At 37.9% G+C, this 24,867-nt stretch overlaps 1 protein-coding gene across 1 annotated transcript in view; it reads left to right on the top strand.

The window, feature by feature from the left end:
* gfra4a (GDNF family receptor alpha 4a) overlaps positions 1–24,867 on the top strand; it is a 94,002-nt gene that overhangs the window by 66,744 nt on the left and 2,391 nt on the right. Inside the window, exons 2-7 of the mRNA XM_057342952.1 lie at positions 9,051–9,329; positions 9,626–9,706; positions 12,520–12,865; positions 14,396–14,505; positions 17,319–17,453; positions 24,312–24,490. Of these exons, the coding sequence (XP_057198935.1) occupies positions 9,051–9,329; positions 9,626–9,706; positions 12,520–12,865; positions 14,396–14,505; positions 17,319–17,453; positions 24,312–24,490 (1,130 nt within the window). The remainder of the gene's footprint in view (positions 1–9,050; positions 9,330–9,625; positions 9,707–12,519; positions 12,866–14,395; positions 14,506–17,318; positions 17,454–24,311; positions 24,491–24,867) is intronic.

The following is a 24,867-nucleotide window of genomic DNA, read 5'->3' on the forward strand; positions in this document are numbered from 1 at the left end:
CTCTCCCACTCGCTCGCGTGCACCATTAGCACATATCTGTGCCGACAAGGTATCTATTCAGGTCTAATTGTGAGGAAGTGCCAGAGACTTGTGTGAGTTTCATACCCAAGGGTGTAAGATCTGAGAGTTCTGGTCATCATCTCATCCTCTCGCAGGAGGACATCATTAGATCCGCACACACACATACTCACAGGCCTTTGAAGCTATATTAAAGAGTTTTCATAGGAAGACAATGACTTCTTTAATTCTACCTAACTTTCACACAAACCTCTAGACATTGTTAGACTTCATTAAAAATAAACGTTTTTCTACCAACTAAAGTCCATTTTTGACATGCTTCACTATTAATGGGAGAGTTGTATTTCACAGGTATAGCCAAACCTACACACACATACTGTATATATTCTTTAATATACCAGATGTAAATGTGCCAAATCCTATCTCAATGCCAGCATTTTTTCGATCTGTATGTGTCCATGCAGGTATTCTTCTCTTAAATTGCGTGTGGGTGTTTAATTTTAGCACATGATGGGAGGTGTAAAGTATTGAAACCAATGTGACTGACAAACAAGATGATTTCCCGTAATTGCTTTGGGCACAACTGCTTTGATGTAGCAGCTGTACTGCGGCAAGGATCTCAGAATGCCTGCTTGTCAGCCTTCAACCATCCTAGTACATTATTTCATGAAGAAATAATCAGATAATCACATAATCCATTGAGCAGGTTCATTTTCCACACTGGATTAGTCTATTAAGGCACAATGAGATTAGTTATTGTGGTGACGCACTCACTTGGTTTATGAATTTATCGTAGATGAAATGCAAATTCCCTACACAGCTCTGAACTTGTCTTGTATCATCTCATCTCAAGTGTATGTCATGTCTGATTTCTGCCTGTCTAGTCTCTTCTGCCCATCAGTCCGATGGGTCTACTGTCAACAAAGTTTTGCAGAGTGAGATTATTTGAAACAGTCAATACCACAAAAATAGACTGAGGTGGAAAAGTGGAATGGCAAATTTTTTTTAGAACACAACCAATCAGATTGCAATATGCATTAGACAGTCAGTGCAGGGACTGTGGGCGGTCAGTGGGTGTGCCGTCTGAAGCTAAGACCACTGTCAACAGCTCTGTTATTATATTCAGCATCTTTAAACATTGTTGAGATGACCTAGTGTCAGACAGTCATCTCAGATATCATCTTAAATATTTGAGATCTCATCCACTATGTCACAAAGGATGTTTCCTGCATACACTGTAGCGAACACTACACTAGCTATACAAAGAACACCAAGTACTTGCACTGCGGTGCAGACACTGTTTTTGTATCCTCACGTTTATCGACAGCTGTTTTCACCTGCTAAAATGATTCTGAGGGCTAAACATCAGCTAAACAGATGTGTGAAAGGTAATTACTGGCCCTTGAGAGATAACAGAGTGCATGATGGGAAATCCAAATAATGAAAATCGTTCTCCGCCATTAACTTCTGGTGTAAATGAGGGCTCTTTTCATACTTTTACAATCAAAAAAAGGGCACTGTTGCTATTTTGTTTTGCTTTGTCAGATGTGATCGTACATGGTATTTTCTGTGAGGATGAACTCTTTGATCAACAGTTCTAGCGCTCAGGTTGTTTGTCATTCATTGGTGCTGCTTGTGCTCCTCTCTCACTGACCTTCTGAACACAGCGCTGTAACTCTGAATAAAGGCAGGAAAAGTGGATGAGGTTGACATCTGGTTAGCTATTTAAATGAATCTCGCCCACAGACACACAGAAGCACTGCTACACTCTCAGTATTTGTATGTCCAAATATACTGAGGATTTTTTGTCTGTGGCCATAAATGATGTACATGATATGGGTGTTTCTTTAACTTCTGATTTTTCAAAGTTTTTTGCTTCTATATTAAGGTCATATGCTGTAATGTTGAAGGCCTTGAAGATCTTAGAAACAATGTATCATGCTTTTATAGATCTTAATGTTTTATCCTCTTTCTATTTGTTGGAATCTATTTTTATAATTCTAATTATTATCAGTGGTTCTCAACAGATGGCCCGAGGTGATTTCCAAGGGGGCCTCAAGATGACTAATATTTTAAAATGAGACAAAATTGAAATACATTAAAAAACGAAAAATATTTCATATTATTTTGACCATTTTAATAGTGAATAGATGTTTTTTTCTCTAAAATATTAATGTCTCCACGTATTTTATTGAGTAGAATTTTTCCGTTTTCGTGAATGGGAGGAGGGCCTTTGAATATTAAATTATTAAAAATAGTGGGGACCTTGGAGTCTAATGGCGTCTTTACACAGGCGAGTTAAAGCGTCTCTGATCAAATTTCTGTGTAAAGACGCATGAAAGCCGATCTAAAATATGCCGGCTCTGACCCTCCTCAGAGGCGACTCTGATGCGGCTCAGGATTAGTGTAAATGAAGGTGCATTCAAGCCACTCTAAACTACGTCATTGTCACATCAGCAGAAAGCAGAGAGTGAAGATGAAGCCAAAAACACACAGCGACATTTGTTATAGGCTATTAATAACAACGCAGATTTTTTTAAATAATTCAAACATTAATTTTTCGTTTCATTTCTTCATAAAATTATTTAAATGTTTGGAGTATTTTGTGCTGTGGCTGTTCACTCAGGCAGGCTGTGGCACATGAATGCATGATGTAAATTTTGATTTAATTTGATTTAAATAGTTTCAATTAGTTTTTAATGGCAAATTACATTTATTTCATTTAGTTTCATTTTAAAGTTAATTTTTGAAAAATGTTTGGAGTGTGATTGTTTGTGACTGTGTGTGCGCGGAATGCAGATTTTTCTTATTTGAACTCATGACATGAATTGTTTAAATTCCTTCTTTAGCTCCTCTCCTTCTTAAGGAAAAAACCTTCCGATACGTGGGACATGATCACATGCAGACCTTCAAATATTAGGTTTGTCGGACATTATGCAGTGCTGTAGCCTGGTAATACCAAACTCTGCTCAGAGGCTGCTTTCGGAATCGCATACTTAATGAGTAGGTACTTAATTTCAGTAGGTACGTACTCAACGGGGCTAAATGGGTACGTACTGTTTTCCCTGAATGGGTGTAGTATGAATGCGATCGGCCGTTGTCCGCCATATTGATGATCTTCTTTTCCTTTTTAATGGCGGGGAGCAAAGTACTTTTGTGGTGCATGTCCGCCACCTACTGTACTGGAGTGTACACGGGCCAGAGATTAACTATGCGACGTAATAACAAGTGCAACAACTTAAGTTATGAGAGACAGGTGCATTAACATCAGTAATGCTAACTTTACCTTCCATGAGTTTTCCCAGCATTTGCAACATGTTTGTAATGCCTTCACAAAGGAGACGTCGGGCAGCTGCTCCACGATCTCGCCTTAGGAGAGCACTGCTGATTTTATTGTCAAGGAATATAAGTATTATTGCTTATAAATTAAGCTTACCCTAGAAATGCATTGCTAGCCCACACCTACACTTGTGCACAATATTATTGATAAGTGCTGACCAATACTTATAATTCTTTACCCCGAAAATGATACATTGTATTAAAATAGGATACTAAATGTAATTGTATTGCCATATGCCATCTATACATTAATACAGACTACAAAAATGTGAATGCATACGTTTTCAGTGAAGCAATGACATAATGCATGAAGTAATTTAATGTTTTATTTACAGAAAACTATAGGATAAACATGAATAAAAAAAATGTAAATTTGATGTAATAAAATAAATGAATTTAATCATTATAAATACATATAGAAGTAAACATCACATGAATCAAAGCTTTACTTCAATTTATTGTTGTAACAAAGAATCCTGTATCTACAGGCGTTGAACCCCACATCCTACTGCCATCTCGCAGCGGACCACCGTCGCCACCTTCGTGATTTTAACGAGTGTGCTCTTCTGTCCCTGTAACAGTCAAACAAGATTCAAGTTACCTCTGTGATTTGTGCTCAATACTGCAATTAAATGTGGAGGTAGTTGCACATGTGTTAACTCGCTGTTTATTCAACTCAATTCAACTTCAATTTTCATCAACAGTATGGACAAATAAAATATATACATTACGTTTAGATACTTAAGTAAATATGTTTATTTACATTACTTATATGTATCTATGCAAGCAGTGAACAATGCTTTGCACCACATATTAACAGAAGTAAGCTATGTACTGTGATGTGTATTTCATGTTGTGATGTGCTCATTTGCAATACTTATCGAGAAAATGACAGGTCACATGTTACACAGACATTAAAAAGCATCTTTAACATGCATATGGTTTTAATATATGTAACGTTAAGTCCAGTGTTGTGCAAGTTACTTCCAAACTGTAATACATTACAGATTACTTTTTACTCTTATTTAAAAGTAATCCCTTACCTTACAATATTACCGTCTCAGAATTGTAATACGTTACATGACTCCTGTATTACTTTTGAGTTACTTTCACCAAAATAACTACAGAAGTAGAACTTAACATTCTAAAATAAGTCTTTGAATTTTTGTAATTTCAAAATACAAAATACTTTTTGCCAATCAACCTCTTTAGACTGCTGATTTCTTGAATTAACTAGGCTATACACAAATAAATACAAAAAAATACTAGATTAAATGCATTTAAATTAAAATAATAGTATTTTGTATTTCAAATGGATGTACTGTATTTGAAACACTGCCCATCCATGCAGTCTAATAAGAAGGTTGATTGGCAAAAAGTATTTTAGTTTGAAAATACTAAGATTAAACACATTTAAATACAAAATACAATTAATTTTTTCAAAGGTATTTAAATACAAAATAGTCCCATCCCATCACTGAACTAGATTATATAGAATTCTAGCTAGTCATTGTGTAAAAGTTAGCATACCTTGTCATTGCTGGTCACACGGATCTTGCTAACTAGCTTCCTGAAAGCAGCCCAATGACCCCTCAAAACCCGCCCAAAGGGAATGAAAACTAGCCCAATTATTTTCCGGTGTCAAATCAAAGTTAACAACTGCCAAAAGACGTTTCTATTGCTATATTTACTTATCTGAATGGTTTCCTAGGTATTGTATATATTTTTTGTTCTGATGAACTCAAAATACATTTTGGGGATTTAGGAAAGCAAACAATTCTGGGTCACCTTTGACTACCATTATAATTTTTTCTGCTATGGTAGTCAATGATGCCAAGGAATTTTCAGTTGCTAACATTCTACCAAATATCTTTGTGTTCAACCGAACAAAGAAATTTATACAGGTTTGGAACAACTAGAGGGTGAGTAATCCATAACAGAATTTTCATTTTTGGGTGGAGTGTCCCATATTAAAAAAGATCCCATGTGTGCTCGAGGCCACGCACGGAAATGGACGAGAAACGTGTTTTCTCTTCGTAAGACATGCAAAAACTTGCTGAAGAAATAAGCATGGTTAAATATATTGCATATGTATAATGTGTACAAGCACGTCAATGTTTTAGTTGTTCTAGACTGTAGCGCTGCTCAAACGTGATATTTGGCAGCCGGAAGAATCAACTGTTGAACACTCACGCGTGATTTCTTTCATTGTGCAACGTGACATGCACCTTAATACGAAACATTGGTAAAAACATAATTCGGATGCATTGTCTAATACCACCGCTATATTTTCCTCTTTGGTTGAGCTGAGCTCCCGCGTCCCTCCCTGTACTGTAGCCTGCCTGTCAGACACTCGTTCCCCCACACTTTAGAGAACGGGCCGGTCCTGGAGTTTCATCAGAGTATGAATACACATTAAGAATCTCATCAATTAACATTTATCCTTAGAATATAAATAAACATTTTGGCGGCCGCAGTACATTATGAAAGTAGCCCAAAAACCCGCAACCAACCCATCTCCACAATCTCCATAATTTTTCCCGCAACTGCATTTTCAAAATAACCCAATTGTGCGGGAAAACCGCGACCTTGGCAACACTGGCGCTAGGGCTTACAGCGAACCGGGCGGGGCCAATAGCCTCGGACCTCGAGCTCACAGACTGAAATCATGCCGCGTACAATACAAAATACAAAGTTCCACCAGCCAGAGGGAGATGAATGACACCACACGCGTCTATTCACGAACAGGAAATAGAACTTACTTACTTTTTGATTTGTTAATGTCTCGCGGGCGAAATGTTTGTTGTAACGCAAGCATTACTGAACATGTACCGAGTAAAATATTACTGAAAATTGATTAGTAATGCCTTACACTACTGCGTTACAGCTAAAAGTATTTTGTACTGTAATGCATTACTTTTGTAACGCATTACTCCCAACACTGGTTAAGTCTACTTCGAAGACGTGTGTGTGCATGGAGCTCCCTTTAAGCTAGACATATAAAACCAGTGGCGGTTCTAGACTACTGTAACTGGGGGGGCCAGGCAGGGGCCACTTATGCTTTTAGGGAGCACACTAACATGTGTCATGATTAATTTTCAGTCATTTTTCATTGTCATGTATTACTGTTTTCTCTAAGCAAACTAATAAGCTAATAAAACAAGTTCAGCTCAAATTAATGTTCCATGGTCATTTATTTCACAACACATTGTATATAGTCAAAATAACAATGACAACAATAATAACATTTAGGCACTTTTCTGCATCTTAAATGTACATACATGAATGAAAAACTACTCACAAACAAGATATCCAAAAATCAACTTAAGCAGTCATCTAAACATGAGTCACATTATCGGGTATTTTCTTTACACAAAGAAAAAAAACATGAATTTCAAAATTTTCACATGTGATATATGTGGTTTTGGCACACTTTCATGTGAATGCCATGTTAACTAAATACTCATGTAAAAACTCATGTTTTTCACATGGAATTTCAGGGTTACAAAAGTTGTCTCTCTGCACAACTAAACCACCTCGCTGATGGGTCCTCTGTTCTATTGGACTTTCTTCATTCTCTAAGCTTTTGTGCATTTCTGACTCTTTTTCAGAAGTATCTTCTTTCTCCAGCCTTGACTGTCTATTATCTATGGTTTTCTTATTAAAAAAGGACATTATGTCCTTAGAATTTTTCTCTTCATTTTAACTGCAAATGGAAAATTATGAAAATGAAACCTAAATCTCGACTCTCAAATACACCACAAGTAATATACAGGACAGTATAGAATAAACTGTATTGATTACTTGAACTCTTGAACTTGCTAATTCCTTGGGAATGACAGACCATTTATTTTAATAATAAGTCAAAAGTGCATTTTATCAAACATTCACCCCAATAAATGTAAGTTGCATTTGATCTCATTTCATTAAACAAATAAAATTTCTTTAGTGCGTTACGCGTTCTCTGGCAGCAGCTGATTCTTTGTATAACACGAGTCACGACTGCTTTATATGTAGATTTAACATGCGCAACACCGGAAAATATAGTTCAGTATTTTAATATGATGTGTAAATGATATGCATTTTAGTTATATTTTTACAAAATATTTCCATTACCTGTATGATGTAGACGTAATCTTGCTGAAAGCACACAGACTCAACATTGTTTGCGTCTTGCTTGCGTAATCTTCCTTTTGGCACACAAGCAACATTACTGCCACTCGCAGGCCAAACTGTGCATTGCACCCGAAATTGCTCGCTTGTGGTAAAAAATTCCAGAAACGATTCCAGAATTAGGGGGGTGGCAAATGTGCTGACACAGGGGCACTGGCCCCCTCTGCCCCCCCCCCAGAACCGCCCCTGTATAAAACAGCATTTTCACAGCAAAATCACAAATGTACTTTACTATCTAGCATCTTACAGGTTAACTATACGCTACAGCACTTTTACAAATGCGACTGCAACGCAAAGAAAAGCGTTGTTGGCTAGTAATACTCACATTTGATAACACCTGCCTCGCAGTTCTACCCCATGCTCCTGTATGAACTTATCCTGTCCCGTGGGCTCATGGGATAGAGAAGTATCCCAAGTATCTGTCTCACCTTGAGTTTATATCGTTTAAGTTAAGACATTATTTTATTAGCATATTGTTAGAACTGTGCTTTTGTGGTTATGTTCAGCATTATTTCGCATAAATTTGATTCCTATGTAAATGCATTTATGCCGCTTTATAGAGCTGCATTAATGGTGTAAATACACATTTGTGCCGCTTCAGATTCGGTTTCTGTGCCGCCTTTGCTGTGTAAAGAGGCCAAGGTTGAAATCAATTCTTACATTAATATTATATTCATGTTTATTATAATAATTATTATTATAATATTTTACTTTATCTACATATTATCTGATACTATGAATAGTATTAATGCTAAAAACTATTATAATTTAAATAAACAAACCATACAGTAATTTTACAGGAAATACGTGAACATCCAAATAGGCAAATGTTGTTAAATATCACAGAAAAATTAAGCAATTTTGCCAAAAACTACACTGTAAAACTTTGCTGTATAGTTTGCAGCAGGTTTGCCAGTAACTTACTGTAGATTTAATTACTTTAGTACTGTTTTCAATTTGAGTTAAACTTTACTTTAACCAAAATTAAAACACTTTGACTTTTAGATTCAAAATGAGAAAGAGACTGGTTTCATTACTGGCATTAGCACAGCAACACTGCAAAAATGGCGTTTTTTATAACCATTTTTGTCTTCTAGTAAAAATATTGAAAACTTCTTAAATTACGATGCATTTACATAACAAGAAAATTGACCAAAGACATTTAGTCTTGTTTCATGAAAGAAAATATAAGAAATAGGTTGTTTAAAACAAAATTATAAATTAAATCTACAGTAAGTTACTGGCAAACCTGCTTCAAAACAACAGCAAAGTTTTACAGTGTACATACAACATCTGTGTAATTAAAACACAAAAACTGTCATTTCTACCGAAACCTTATGAAATGCAATAAATCATTTGAGATGTTGCGGAATTACACTGTTTATACATTGTTAGTTACTGTTACTGTTAGCAGACAAATTAAATATATTTGAGTTTATTCTAAACAAGAAGTCTTTCTGTTTGGTGTTGTGTAATGAATGACAGATCTATATTATGTCCTGTATATGATCTGTGTGCAGGGCTCCCATGGCTGGTGTTGGGTGGCAGATGGGACTGTCTGACAGCGGGGGATTCGTGCTCCAGTGATGAGGCGTGCAGCCCGCGCTTGAGAACACTGCGGCAGTGCGTCGCCGGCGGGGGGAGCGTGAAGCTGGGACCAGGGGCCCGTAACCACTGTGAGAATGCAGTGACGGCCCTCCTCTCCAGCCCCCTGCATCGGTGCCAATGCAAACGGGGCATGAAGAGAGAAAAGAACTGCCTTAGCATATATTGGAGCCTAAAGCAGTCAGTATTGCACGGTGAGACACATCATTCCTTATTCATACGCATGTCCTTATACTAATTGTTCGTAACAACTCGCAAAATACCCACTCACACATTGATGCAATTATAAGTTGTACTACTTACACCCATGCTGTCCCCAGAAAGCACTCCAATGGATGCTAATTAGACACCACATTTTAATATGCTAACCAGTTTGGCATTATGGAAACGTTACTTCAAACTGAACTTTTACCTGTGACACTCTCATTAATTCAGAGTCACAAAATACTGTTACCATAGCCACAAAAACACCGTTCATGTATGTTTACAGGGCTGAGCCTGGTGGAGAATTACCCCTATGAGCCTGTTGAGCGAGGCTTTGATTACGTTCGCCTGGCCTCCATAGCTGCAGGTCAGTGATTTGCACAGACACACAATGTTGATTGACTATGAACATTTGGAATTGATCACGATGTGTTTTGTTGCTTCTGTGCCGTGCATTAGCAGTTAAGAGTTATTAATAGGGCAGAGCTCAATAGCTCACAACAAAACACGACTGCTTTGTTTAATGTACTTGGATATAACATAGATTGTTGTTTGCAGTGCTTATGAACTTGCACTATGTGTCGCTCCCTCAAAGTGAAGCAATGCATTATCGGTCAAAAAAAATTATGTGAAAACTCAAATAAGACCAAGCCACAAAAAAGCCTTCGATACAGTGGCCTGGACTCAAAAGAATACATATGACTAACAAAATGTATGCATGGTTTGGGTATACAGTAAATAAACAGCAAACCAAGCTGGTTGCATTTTGAAGAAATAAAGCTCTTTTCATTCAAATCATTAAAAAATATATGTTGGGTTATTTAAAAAATAGATACAGTTAAAAGTTAGACAAAAATTTTAATGGATGTCAATGGAACATGTCTTTGAATAATTTGATGCACCTGTGGTTATGCTTTGAGGCAACTTGCTTCATATATTGACTTAAAATAACCCTGTAAATAAAAAAAGTAATTAATTAATTGCAAGTAATTGCTGTTACTAACATCATTTGTCTAGCAGTTTGATATTTTGTATCCTTTTTTTAATTACTAGTTTGTTGTCCTGTTTTTTGTTTTTTTATGTACAGCACTTTGGTCAACCAATGGTTGTTTTTAAATGTGCTATATAAATAAATAAATAAAAATAATGCAATTGAAAAAACCTTACATTGGCCAACAAGTGTCCAAAATTGTCATACCTTACAGTATGTTGGCTCAGAGATGTAGTTTGATTCTTCTAATCTAATCGTGGCCCTTCAATTTTTCATCTCTCTCCCTTCTCATTATGTTCACTCAAAATAGCAGCGGACCAAGTTTAGAAACTTATTTTTGGAGAAGACACAGGACTAAAACTGTCAGTTTCTCAGCCTCAGTTTATGGGGTGCTTAAGGCATGAGCTGAATTTTATAGACCCCGAGGGAAGCACATAATGATCCATTTACTCATCATCTCTGTCTCTCACACACAAACACACACACACACACACACACACACACTCGAGTCCAAGCAGATACACATAAAATAATGTTTAAACTCGAGGGGAAAGAACAGAAGCGATTTCCTCTAAGTAATGAAAGTAATTTGAATGTCGGTCATTCATGCATGACTTTTAATGATGGCTGTTCTCAACTTTCAAACACTGCAAACGTTTAACAAGCTGACTCGGTACAGACAACAAAAATCAAACAGAAGTGTAGACACAGAGAAGGGGAAGGTGGAGAGAACAAGAGGGAGAGAGAGAGAAATGCATACAAGAATGCTTTTGTGATCTATAAAAACAACAGTTAAGAAACTGAGAAAGAAACTGTGAGATGTGAGAAGTTAATTCATTTCATTCTTGACATTATAATGACCTTGCACAAGCTGTTCTGCCAGGTTTCACAGTTTCAATTTAAAGGGCTCACTTATACAAACATTATTTTCTGACTTATCTTATTACATTTTTATTCACTGTTCTAAACAAATTATATTTAACTTAAAAAAATACTACAATACTTTTTAAAATCTGAGTGCATAAAACATTTGGTGTCCAGAATACTGACTGCGTATTGATCACAAGCTCTTACTTTAAAGTGAAAAGAAAGAAAGAAAATATCAGAGTGAAAGAATCGGGGTATTGTAAAAGATGTAGAGGAGGAGATGAGGAATCACAGATGACAGTATGAAGGGGCAGTGGTTAAAAAAAGTTTATGAGGAAGAGAGAGAGACAGAGAGAGCTGTAAGGAGTGTAATGCTGGCAGGTTCTCTGTGGCCCACATTAGTGTGATATGAAAAATGAAGCACCAGCAGCAGTCGGTCTCAGCTGGGACCTGCTCTGGGATAGAGACCAGACTCATTCAACTTTCATTCTCTCTCATGTTCTATTCATTAGCAGCACACATGGACCATACAGACCTCACATCCACTTAAACCAAACGAACTCAGATCTTTGTTAGGATGGGAGAGAAAGCGTGTGAAGCCTAAATCCTCATTAGGACAATGAGCAAAAAGAACACCTGCCAAAATGTAATTGTTACTGCAGGGGCACAACCGAGACTAAATTAGAGGGCTTACAAGTAGATTGTATCAATTCATTGTCTAGTACAGGAATGAATGCTGCGTGAGATTGTAGGTGATGTAATTTTATGCAGACCAGCGTGGCAGGTGAAAAAAAAGAAATTTAATTGCTTTGTAGTTACTATGAAACTATGGAGCTTTGAAGCTAGAAAAGGAAATGTGGGTGCTTGATGCTCTTTAATATGGTGTGAAAAATAGAAATATTCTTATTAGACAAATATCCTGAAAGATGAAAATTTCATTTACTTCAATGCATACAAGTTGTTTCTGGGTCAAAGTGATTCCAAACCATGGAACAGGATACAAACATTGCGAAAAGATGTGTGTTTTATCTTTCATGTCTGGTGAGCTAATCTGTCTGCTGAGCCATAATATATTTGAATGAATAATTATCCCACTACAGCGTTTTATTGCTATGATCAATAGCGAATATACCAGCCATAAAAAATAAACCTTACCGACTGCCACGACAGTTTAAGATCTGTGATATCACGAGAGTATCGCGTTCGTTTCAGCACTGGACAGCGACTGCGTCACTGCAGCGACAACAAAACTTTCCTTTGCATTTCCAAACAACACTCTCTCACCATTCAATCACAAATCTTCTCACTACTTCTCATTTCAGAGTCTGAGGTGGGCATGACAACCGTCAACCGTTGTTTGGACGCCGCCAAGGCCTGTAACGTCGACGAGACGTGTCAGAAGCTGCGAACGGAGTACGTGTCGGCGTGCATCGCCCCTTCAGCGCGAGCTGCACCCTGCAACCGCGTACGCTGTAACAAAGCACTGAGGAAATTCTTCGACCGCGTGCCGCCAGATTATACGCACGAGCTGCTCTTCTGTCCGTGTTCCGACACCGCATGCGCAGAGCGACGGCGCCAGACCATTGTTCCCGCGTGCTCGTATGAGGAGCGGGAAAAGCCGAATTGCCTGGCTCAGCTGCGGGTCTGCGAAGCCGACTACGTGTGCAAGTGGGTATTGTGTATGAAAATGACTAGTATTAAACGTAATCAGGTTATTTGAAAAGGTTGAAGATTGAATCAAGTTTTCAGTTGCTGCTTAAGGCAGCATGAAGGGTAGCTTTGAGACCCTAGTGCTCTAGAGAGAAATAGTAATGGTGCTCAAGTCATTTTATTTCTGCTTCAAAATAGTTTTATACCTTAAGAAATTAATAGTACTTTGAATAAATTTGTGCACTCCTTGTGAGAGGAGAAGCCTAATTTTGCATGGGGTTAAGTGGAAATGGTTGAGCCTATCTGGATTTCATGATTTAAAAATGTAAAACCACACATATCTACTATACACGAGCCTACCATAATATATCGAAATGAAATGTTTAAATGTTTGCAAGTGTATATTTACAATACAAAAAAATCTTTTAAAGGGATAGTTTACCCCAAAATAAAAATTCTGTCATTTATTCACCCTCATGTTGTTCAAAACCTGTACAACTTTATTCTGTGGAACACAAGTTATATTTTGTATATGTCCATCCATACAATGGAAGTCAAAGTTGGTTTGGTTCTTCGATTCAAAATATCTCCTTTTGTCTTCTGCAGGCGAAAGAAAGTAAATGATGAAAGGTTTTTTATTTTGAGGTGAACTACCCTTTTTAAAGGCTGTCGATAGCAATGTTTTTACCTCTAGAATGCTATTGTTGCCACATCTACCAGCTGCAAGCCAAACCCTTGAGCAAAACAAACAAAAATTGCTTTTTGCACACTGTGGTATTCTATACTTATGTGACCAAAATAAGTATATGCGGAGTGTAAGAGGTGCTTGATCTTCCAGTTTTTATCTCCATCCATTCACTGGAGACAAATAAGAGACCCAGAGACAGGAGATACAATAAACACACAGAGTCTTGCTGTAAGTCTGACAGCTGCAGTCATTTTAGGAGGCTCTCGATGGAGTTTGTGTGGTCATATTTGATCCTCCTTCTTTTCACTTGACAAACACAGAGAACTTCATCTGTCTTACACACGCTCGGAACCAGCACGGCCGGCCTTCCGCTCCGCTGACACAAGACATTAAACAAGAGGAGATCACTTACTGCCACAACAGCCAGTTAGCATAAGAAATCAGCAGGGAATGTGGGTAATTCCTCTGAGACTGATCTGCTTCACTGATTGATCAGTGACCAGAGGATTGGAAGTATGTGACACGCATGCAAATCGTCCTGGCTGGCCACCACTGCTCTTTCCACCGGCCGGGTGTCTGGCGGTTATCCAGAAGTCTGAATTGCAGTCTTGTATCTGATTAAAATGAGAGCAAGACGAATGGATCAGGAGAGTGTATTTGTGGGGGGGATTTGAACAGGAGAGAATGGAGTGGAGTTGTGTATTGGTGCGAAGCATTTCCTAAACAACACAGAGACGACAAAACAGAAGGGAATATGTCATTCTAACTACATTGTTGAAGGGAATGTGTTGTTTCTGAGTGTGTGTTTGAAGGCCTTGCCGACTGGCTGCATGATGGATGTCCTGTTGTGGTTCCCCCAGGTCTCGGTGGGCTCAGTTCCAGCATGACTGCCAACCCTCCGAGCTTACCGCCAGCGGCTGCCAGCAAGAAAATTATGGAGCCTGCCTTGTTGCATACACCGGCCTGATAGGTGAGAGCTCTTACCTGGCTTATCGCATACAGCAGTCAGATAGATTAGAATGTTATCTCGCTGCAATTCTGCACAGACAGGTGGAATTTCTGGGAGGAGGGACCATTGTACCATCACTCAAATATTTGCTGTTGTAATAATTCCTGATCAATAATGCATGTGATGTAAACCTTTCTAAAAAAGATCACTTACCAAATCTACATCCCAGGAGATTTATACATGTGCGGCAATAAAACGATATTCCAAGTATTCTAAAGGCATATCATAACTGTATGTGAGAAGCAGAAACTTACTGTAAGTCAAAATTCAATAATTTATATTCTATTTTGTTTTCAGTTTTTCTTTAAATAAGACGAATTAAAGGGATAGTTCACCCAAAAATGAAAATTCTGTCATGAATTACTCACTCTCTAGTTGTTCCAAACCTGTATACATTTCTTTGATTGGTTAAACACAGAGAAACATATTTGGACAAATTCTTGTAACCAAACAGTTCTTGGACCCCATTGACTACCATAGTAGGAAAAAATGACAATGGTAGTCAAAAGTGCCCCAGAACTGGTTGCTGTCGTACATTCTTCAAAATATCTTCTTTTGTGTTCAACAGAGCAAAACAAAATATAAAGGAATTTTTCCTACTATGGTAGACAATGGGGTCCAAGAACTGTTTGGTTACAAACATTCTTCCAAATATCTTTCTCGGTGTTCATCAGAACAAAGAAATTTATACAGATTTGGAACAACTCAAAAGTGAGTAAATGATGACAGAATTTGTATTTTTGTGTGATCTATCCCTTTAAGAGACACAACCTCTTAAAGTGTTGTGTAGAAGTGTGCCGAGTAATACTACCACTACTGTAAAACCATTTTAGAGAAGATGCATTTCATCCCCTTTAAAGTATTGCACATCAAAGCACAGCTTTTCTAACACATTCTCTAACCTCAAGTCACATGCTGTGAGCTATATTCCTGTTATGCATAATATGTAAGACTATGTTTGTATTGCAATAATAGGTGATACTGTAGATACTGTATTTAGCTGTGTCAGCTGTCCGTTAGGAGGATGTGGATTTTTGGATTCTTGTGCAATTTAAATGTTTCTCTATTAAAATACACAGACGTGGTATCAGGTCTGGTGACCGATTTTGTGAACTTCATCTAACTGATTCTAAACACAATAACAACATCTTATATAAAGACCCCTAAGAAACAATTGGGGTCTGATCATGATCTGCTGGATCACAATCAGGGTTCCATAAAATGGACTACAGTAGTTAAGTCATTCAAGCCACAGACTAGTTGATCTTGAAAATAGGTACTTCCAAATGAGACACAGGGATACAGAGAACAAGAGAAGAGTTCATGGCATTAAAATCCGGGTAAAGTGCCATTAAAATATGTGTTCTGAGTTTGTCACACAACAGAAAAGTGTGTTATTAACCACCCAGCCAAATTTGAATGAAGAAAAAAACATCCAAGTAAATAAAATAAGTTATCAAAATCTTGGAAAAATAAGCAGGACTCTATGCTCTCAAACGCTGGGGGCGTGTCCGCTGTTGGCGCTGAAGCCACGCCCACTCGCGTCGTTCAACCTGAGTCCCCAGTAGGCTACATGTGAAGATTTTTATGGGAGGATTTGAATTCAAACACGTGAGATATTCATCAATAGATAATCACTGAAGCACGTCGCAATCACACGCAGTGACCCTCCTCCTGTTCACGTTTTTCCCCTCCATCCATTCGCATCTGCTTCACCGTTTGCTCATTCCTTGGCGTAAGATTTGTTTAGTTGGGAAGAGTGAGAGCGTTAGAGAGTCTGAAAGTGTATTGGTGAGAGCTTGCAACCCTGAGCTCGTGATTGAGCACACGCCTGATGCTAGGCACTCTAGTGATAGGGGAGGGGCCATGCATGCTCGGACGCTCCATTGCATCATCGATCCCCCGTTTTAGCCCCGCCCAAAAAATCCTGAACAGAGAATGGGTGAAAAACTGTTTAACGGTTTAACTCCACAAGTCCACGAGTCTTTGTAATGTGTTTCAGCAATACATTTCTAACATCTATAATGTGTTTAGAAACAATTCTCAGAATCCTCTTTACCCGGACTTTAATGAATGCGTGAGTCATTGAAAGAGATAGGACCGAAAAGAGAGAGAGACACACACACACCAAGCACTCAGCTTTAGCTGTTAGTCATTACAGCAGTATTTTCCAAGAGCAGTTGTGAAGATGCACTTTTGTGTTGTGGGACAAAAGAAATCAATGTGTTTAAACGGGCCCCTATCAGACCATAGAGCCATAGAGTGTAGCACCCCCACTTTTCCTGCTTTCAACTGACGCCTTCGACACTATCTCGCTCACACGGTGAAAAAGCACTGTCATTTACTTGCCCTGCTGAAAAAAAGACACATCTCGGAGAGATACCAAACTATATCCTCTGCAATCAATGTGCTAGAGCACTTATATAACCCACACACACAGGGTAAAGATTGACAGAGCTTCTCATATCTGCCTTAGCTGAGGGCCTATAGAGTAACACAAGGTGATTGCTTAACAATGTAGCAAACGTTTCATCACCATGAAAGGTAAGAGCGTATCTGTGCATATTGGCTTTATTGTGCTGGAGGAGTTTTGGTCATTCACAGTCAAATGTGGTTTGTAATGCTAGCCTTTATGTGTGTGGTAAGATAGGTAGAATTTCTCATAATGCAGGACTCTGATATGGCCAGTGTTTGTTGTGTTTTAGTACTGCACTTGGGTTTATACATTTCAAGTGATGTTTTTTTAACTTTGTTTCTTGTCTTTCTCTCTGTAGGCAGCATTATCACTCCGAACTACCTAGACAACTCGACGTCTAACGTAGGGCTGTGGTGCTCTTGTGCGGCTAGTGGGAATTTCCGAGAACAGTGCAGCCACTACCTCAGCCATTTTCATGACAACACTTGTTTGAGTGAGTAGCGCAAGAGTGCCATATATTACATAAACAGCATGCTAAAAGAATCACAGTACATTTAAACATACATCCTGCATGCTCACTATTATCAGATCTACATTATCTAAAGTTTGGAAATAGTTGACTCAAATGTTTCTAATGATGTTAAAAATCTTTTAACCTGATGGTGTATGCTTAAATGTTTGAAATTACTTGCAGACAAAAATATAATTGTGCCAAAATACAGTATTAAAGGGATGGGCCACCCAAAAAAATGGAAATTCTGTCAACATTTCTGGGCACCATTCTGGGACTACCACAGGGAAAAAAAGATTGCAGATTTTTTTGTTCTGTTGAACACAAAGAAGATATTTGGAAGAATTTAGAAAAACAAACAGTTCTGGGGCACCTTGGACTACCATTTTTTGACTACCCCTGAAATGTCAGTTGCTGACATTCTTCTAAATATCTTTCTTTGGGTTAATCAGAACAAGGAAATATACAGGTTTGGAACAACTTGAGGGTGAGTAATTCATGACATCTTTTTTTTAAGCAGCCAATAAGAGCCCTGAATAGATCGATAACACCTTAAATACTGTTTAAAAAGCTTCTCAGGGGAGACCTCAACAAGACCTCAAGAAGCTGGCATATAAAATAACCAGAGAATAATCTTGCAAATTAGAGTCAAAGGTTGGCAACTTTAAAGATGCTAAAATATTTTGATTTTATTTTAGATGCATTTAGTCACAGTTATTCCTTGATTTAGTTTACTATTATTCAGAAAGGTGTAAAAAATATAAATAGCAAATGAGTAAGTGTTTCCAAACTATCGACTGGTACTGTATCTGTGTATCAGTATTGTTGCCAGATGACAGCAGATCATTAAAGCAATTTAATATAAACAAACCAACAATGTTTTTTTTTTTTTTTTAGTTTTAAACAAAACTGTAAAATTTTGTTTTAGCTTTCTGTCATTTTTGCTAGTAAATAACTAACAATTATCGTTTTAAATTGTCATTATATAAAAAAAATGGTTTTCACTGTTCTGGTGGATAGTGAACCACACTGAAATTGAAAGAAAAATAAGGTAGATAAAATACACAAGAATGTTGTTAGTGCACTCACCTGTATAGACGGTTTCATCGGACGCACACACCTGGCCCGAAGTTAACTTACAGTCTGTGTTTGGTTATAATATAACCATTTATATTATATTTAATTTATATTACTATTAATTTATATTAATATTTAATTGTATATTAATTGTATTAAATAAGAAAATTAAAACTACTTAACAGTTATCAATTCTTTACAGAGGTCTACCGGAAGTTATGTTTGGGCCACATAACGTTTGTTTATGTTGTTGCTGCTGAAAGTCTATACAAAGAAAAGAAGGTGGAGAAGAAGAAAATACACACTGACATTATTGGTTCTCATCATCAAGGTTTACCCAGGAAGCTCTTTCATGTGTCCCTCAGAAGTCACGGCCCACAATTTTAGAGCCAGTGGCTTTATGCAGTTATTATAATAACGTTCATACACCCTATAACACAAAGTATACACTCCTGAATATACTTCACATGAAATAATCCCAGGTGATATAATACAAGAGTCAGCAGAGAGATATATTCGCATCCCTGCTCTTCACACTCAGCACTATTATTGTGCAATCAGCAGCATTGAGTGGAAACTCCTGACGTAATGTGTCGGGTCTGAAACTTCTCCCTTTTTAAATTGCGTGTACATAATGAGGCATTACCAATCATCAGGATCAAAAGATATCTTCAGCAGAGGACTCACGGCCCGCCGCACCCCCTGTGACATCTAATAAAAATCACATAAAGTAAACACCACCCCGTTTGACTGGTGCAGTCTGGCCATTGAGGTCTCAGAGAATAGCTCCAGCCCTGACAGTATGTTTCTCTATTGTAGAAGTACTTTCATGTGATCCTATTTCTCATGGGTACCTCCAGCATTTACAAAACTGCAGAGTCCGTTTTCCACCATCACTAACCCTCGCTACTCTATCTCGGGGCAGTCTGAAGAGCTGGGTCGGTGTGTATGTGTGCTGATTCAAGGCTGAGCGCAGCCTCTGGTGCTTTGGTAATTGAGCGTAATTTGGCTCCCTGCAGTAAAACTAATGGAGCGTAGACAGCCGAAGAGCAGCAAACAGGACAGAAGCAGCACAGGATGGAAGGAAACAGCTGAAAATGCTTTTTGAGAGTGAGTCCGCTGGACCTCACCTCGGCTGTTACTGGACGAGTTCTTGCTGGCTACGCCTGCCCCCGAACCATTGACGTACACCTGGGACCTCCAACGAAATACTGGACAAGTATTACAAGAATTTCTTCATTGAGCTGGACGGCGAAAAAGAGCTGAAGTCAGTTTATCAACAGCCAGGATTGTAATTAGATGGAAATTTTTGTGATGCCTTGGAAGAATGGCATGGACTGTTTCTTTTTTGGGGTGATGAGTGAGTAGGAGCTTTTACTGGTGTGTGTGTGCCACCTGGACGTTTATAACACCTGGAGAAAGCTATGTGATAGTATTCTCATCGCAAAGCAGTTGCTCGGTTGGCACAGAGGTTTATTTTGCTCATGGAGCCACAGAGGTTTCTAAACCTGGGCGGTAAATGCTAATTATACTGGCACTGGTAAAAAAAAACATGAAAGTATACAGGATTTTTTCACTTTTAAGACCCCTTAAAAACAACCAGCTACGGGTACAACATCTTCAGTACTATGATAAAATACAGTATTATATACTGTAATACAATATACAATACTGTGCAAGTCTATGGTGAGTTCACACCAAATACAATACAATACAACAAGTTCCTAGCTCAATATTACTTGCGAGATTACTTTATTTAATTCTTGACACGAAAAACATTGCGCAATGGGGAGTGTCTTCACATGTCCGGACATTAGGGTGACCACCCGTCCCGCTTTGCACAGAATTTTCACCCCTTGTCCCACAAGTCGCATATTGAGAAAATGTCCCGCATTTTCATCAGTCTGTTCTGTTGGTTTTCAGTTGTCACACTAAGAAACACGTTCTTTAACCCGAAACGCACATGAGACGCTTGTTTGCGCCATTGTTTATTTAACTATTAACAACACTGTGTCAAAAGCAGCAACCTGATGCACACCAGTGTCCAATGAGCTCATAAAACCGCAACTATTTTTTAAAGCCTGACTTTTACCCAATGTATGAGAAGATGGCAGTGATTTCAGTCATCAAGAGGCTGCGATGTCTGAAGATCGGGTGTGATCCTCCCATGTCAACTTGCCGAATAAAAACTCACTAAAACATCGTAAACTGTGTGGCTTTGAAACTGTGTTTAGCCTAGTTGTGGTTAGCGTATTAAAATAAAAATGATTTGCAAATCATTAAATGCATTACTTAACAATTATACATTTTAAAAGAGAAACTCTTTTATTTATTATTTGTTTGTTCTTTATCCCTTGAGTTTTCTGATTTTGAGAAGATCTTCAAATGTTCTGTGCTCAAAATTTAAAGAGACAGTGAACCTTAAATTGAAATCACCATTATTTTTTTTATGTTATATAACATTTTATCTATGCCTTAATTATGTTGTAGTTGGAATGGACTAAATAACAAATTATTTTTATAAGCTAAAAAATTATATAAAATGTTTTCATTCCATTATTATATCACAGTTTCGCGCTACCTTTCAATGGTGTCCCGCATTGTCCCACGCAAACGGATTACCTGTCCCACATTTGGTTTGTTGGGTGGTGGTCACCCTACCGGACATGTCAAATTAGAGGTCTCAATGAGCTCTTTGCACAATTCTCCGCCCAATTCGTGTCATTCGCGTCACGACTTTGTATGTAATTTACGTGCAAATAGTTCATCGCTCAATTCGCTTAGTGTGACCTAAAATATATGGGAGAAAACAGTAAAATATGCAATATTTTAAATAATTCCATATATTGTCATATAAGGTATGTTATAAAATTCCTTATGTATTATTGTAATAATATTGTAATTATGTGTTATTGTTGTAATGTATTCACCATTAATTACTCTATATGTTTCAAATATATATTAAATGATTTAATATATTTAATATTAAGGATAGTTAATATATAGCAAAATGTTTTTTCATTGCACTAAGGCACCTTTTGGAATGACTGCCCAGTCTTTACATTAGAATTACAAGGTAGGTTTCTACTTTATGTACATGTAAGTGTAAGACAACTGGGTTTCTGATATTGCTATATTTAAATACTGCCTATACATGTAGTGTATTTTCTGGTGGTATTCTAATAAAGAGACTGAGAAATAATTACATACAATAATGGCCATTATACTATTGCTTAAACACCACTGCTGAAATCGAATGGCGCTTAAGACTTTTCCATAGTACTGTATATATGTTTATTTTAAATAATGTTGTTTTTTTGCCTAATCAGAATACACAGCCAATTCCAAATGTCCATCTGTTTAAAAAGAAAGCTTTTATAGAAGCCTGGTGTAGTTACAGCATCTACAGGGGCCATGCTAACCAACTAAACCTTAACCCCTTTAGGGTGCCAGTGATGCTGTAAACCCCCTCAACTGCTCTAAAGTCCTACAGGACAGATGGAAACCCCCCACTGCATACCGGCAGCCATTCACAAAAAGATTGCGTTGACTTCTACAGTTTCATTCTACCCTTTATGCATACGGTCATGGATGAGAGAAACAGAGAGGCAACTGAAGCCAATGATCCGCATCACTGATGAAATGCCTTTATGATCATTGTCTCTCTCTATAACATCCACACATGCTCTTCTGGATATGACAGGGTGTGTGAGACAGCCTCTACACACAGTCAGTGTCTGGGCAGACAGACAGGTGTGACTATTAAAGTGTCCTGTACATACAACAGCGGACGGAATCAGATTGAGTACTGTAGGTGTGAATGAGATTACCAAAATCAATCCCTTCTCGAGCCTGTAATCATAGTGACAGCTAACAAGAGCAAATACAAGGACTACATACGGCATCTTTAAGGATTACAATTTATATTTCGAACTATTTAGGCCCTGCTCACGTTCTGCATACATTTATCTCAGACATCACTGTCAGACATCAATACGACCCCTATTTTCTGCCATTTTCCACATCTTGACAGATGTTGACGGCCCTAACGATGCATGTGATTGACGGCAAATTATAACCCAAGAAGGGCGCATTTTATGGCAGTGACTCAACGGATAGCCAGCTGTCAACTGAAGCATACTGTAGAAGACATTATAGAACCTTCTAGAACCACTACTTCAGTTCAAGGAAATTAAAGGAAGTAATTTCGGTGATAGTTGTCAATGTGTGTATGAACATAATTGAGAGCTCCAAACAGTAATGAGGTCCATATTATATTGCGTGTGAACAGAAATAAAGACATAGCAGCATGCTGACTTATTTCTCTGTTGTAATTCAACAATGCTACGAGTGGGCAGCTTCAATTAGGATCAACTCGTGGCGTAATCAACACCATTCACACTCCTCCACATTACCGCTCTGCTAACATTACCTGTGATCATAATGAGTTATGATATGAATGCTGGATAATGAGAGCGCCGAGTGGGCCGAGGTGAAACATAACTGTCAGAAATTATTTCCTAAACAGTAAACTTAAGTCACCCCTTGTCCTAACCTTGCCTCCACTATTCAAAGATTCAGTTAACAGGTCTTTTGTATGTACAAAGCCGTGTCGCACGTTATAAATATTTATAGCGGATGGTATGATGCTTTACAAGGACATTGTAATATCTGATGACAGAATTAATGAAGCACTGTACTGTAGATAGGGCTATGCATTCTTTAGAAGTCACTTGGCCGTTTTTTCTCTCTCGCTTCATCTCGCCTGCAAAATCACAAAGATTAAGTAATTAGTGTTTCAATTCAAGTCCAACATTCATTCAATCAAAACAACCGCTCACCTTTCATAAATCTACTCATTCATTTTTAAACGAAAACACTTCGTTCTTCAATTCCACAGATTTTACTGGAGTGAATATCAGATTCAGATATCGAGTGCCATGGCTTAATTAAAGGGACTTTCGCAGACAAGTGACCCACTAGACAAATGAGAATTAATAAATTTCATTTACTATCATTTATATGGCCTGCCACTGTAAGTCGCAAATGCACTTGTATATGGCCAATAAAAATACAAAAAGGAAAGGGAGTGTGATTTGAAATTCATTTTATATCGAAGTTCATTTCGCCAGCGCATGGATGGCTGTGAACTATATTTCAGAATGAACACACACTGGCGTCTTAGCATAGGTAAGAATTGGTTCACGTGTCAGGATACGAAAATGAAAGTAATCATTCTTTTGGTTTTTAGAAACCGCAGACACACAGGCCAGGGTGCACACTCGGTTACACACACCGATTTATGCAACCAATCCCTTTTCCCAAGAGAAAACGCACTCAAAGAAAATAAAAGATAAGCAAGAAAATGGAGGACATGGGCAAGAAATAAGAACAAACGGCAAGCAATCTCTTGTTTAATTTCTGGAGGGCAGGATTAGCTGATTGGTAATATAGGGGTTTACATTTTAATATAGCAACAAACTATATTTGGATCATGAATCATAATGAGTCTGAATACGCTTTTGTCAACATTTGTCCTGATATATACAGTACTGTACTGTATATATAACCCAGCAGCTCTGTCCTGTTCTCCTGAATGGCTTCTGCTGTTGTTATTGTACGAAAACATGTTGACGAAATTCAAACCATTTCGAAAAAGGGACATATCTGAAAGAGAAAACTAAGTGAAGCATGACTGCCTTCCAGACGTGCTCATGTGAGAAAGCCAGGGATGTAATTGCGTCTCTCTCTTCTCTCAAACAGAGAATGCCATCCTGGCCTTCGGGAATGACACGGACCTGAAGTCTGCTAACAATCAAGCTCCGGGTTCTAACACCAACACCGACAATCAGATCTTAGTTAGCAGCGAAGTTACCACCACCACCATTGGTGCTGCCTTGGAGACCGAGCAGAGCATCCTCCGTCCACAGATGCCCACACAGGTACCTGTAGATGTTACCAAGGCGCTTGTTTTTTCCGACTTCACAAATCTGGTTTGTTCTTTAAATCCAGTACTGATAACAGCCCTTATGTTTTTTTATCATCGCTGTCCTTCCAAAACCAAATTCCAACACAATATCCAAATTCGCTTAGAATTGAAAAAACATTGTACTTTTTAAATGATTAAATACTGTGTTGTCAAAGTAGACAAGCACTTTTTAGTACTTTTTATTGGTTAGATATTTGCAAAACGCATTGACAAACATAAAGGGTGACTAATAATAATGACTTACAGCAAAAAATAAAAATCAATCAAATATGGAGAGACAAGGTTTCAGAAGGACAGCAGCGATATGACAGCATTTTTTTTAATAGTCCT

This window comes from Triplophysa rosa, linkage group LG9 (assembly GCF_024868665.1).
Source record: "Triplophysa rosa linkage group LG9, Trosa_1v2, whole genome shotgun sequence".
Lineage (NCBI taxonomy): Eukaryota > Metazoa > Chordata > Actinopteri > Cypriniformes > Nemacheilidae > Triplophysa > Triplophysa rosa.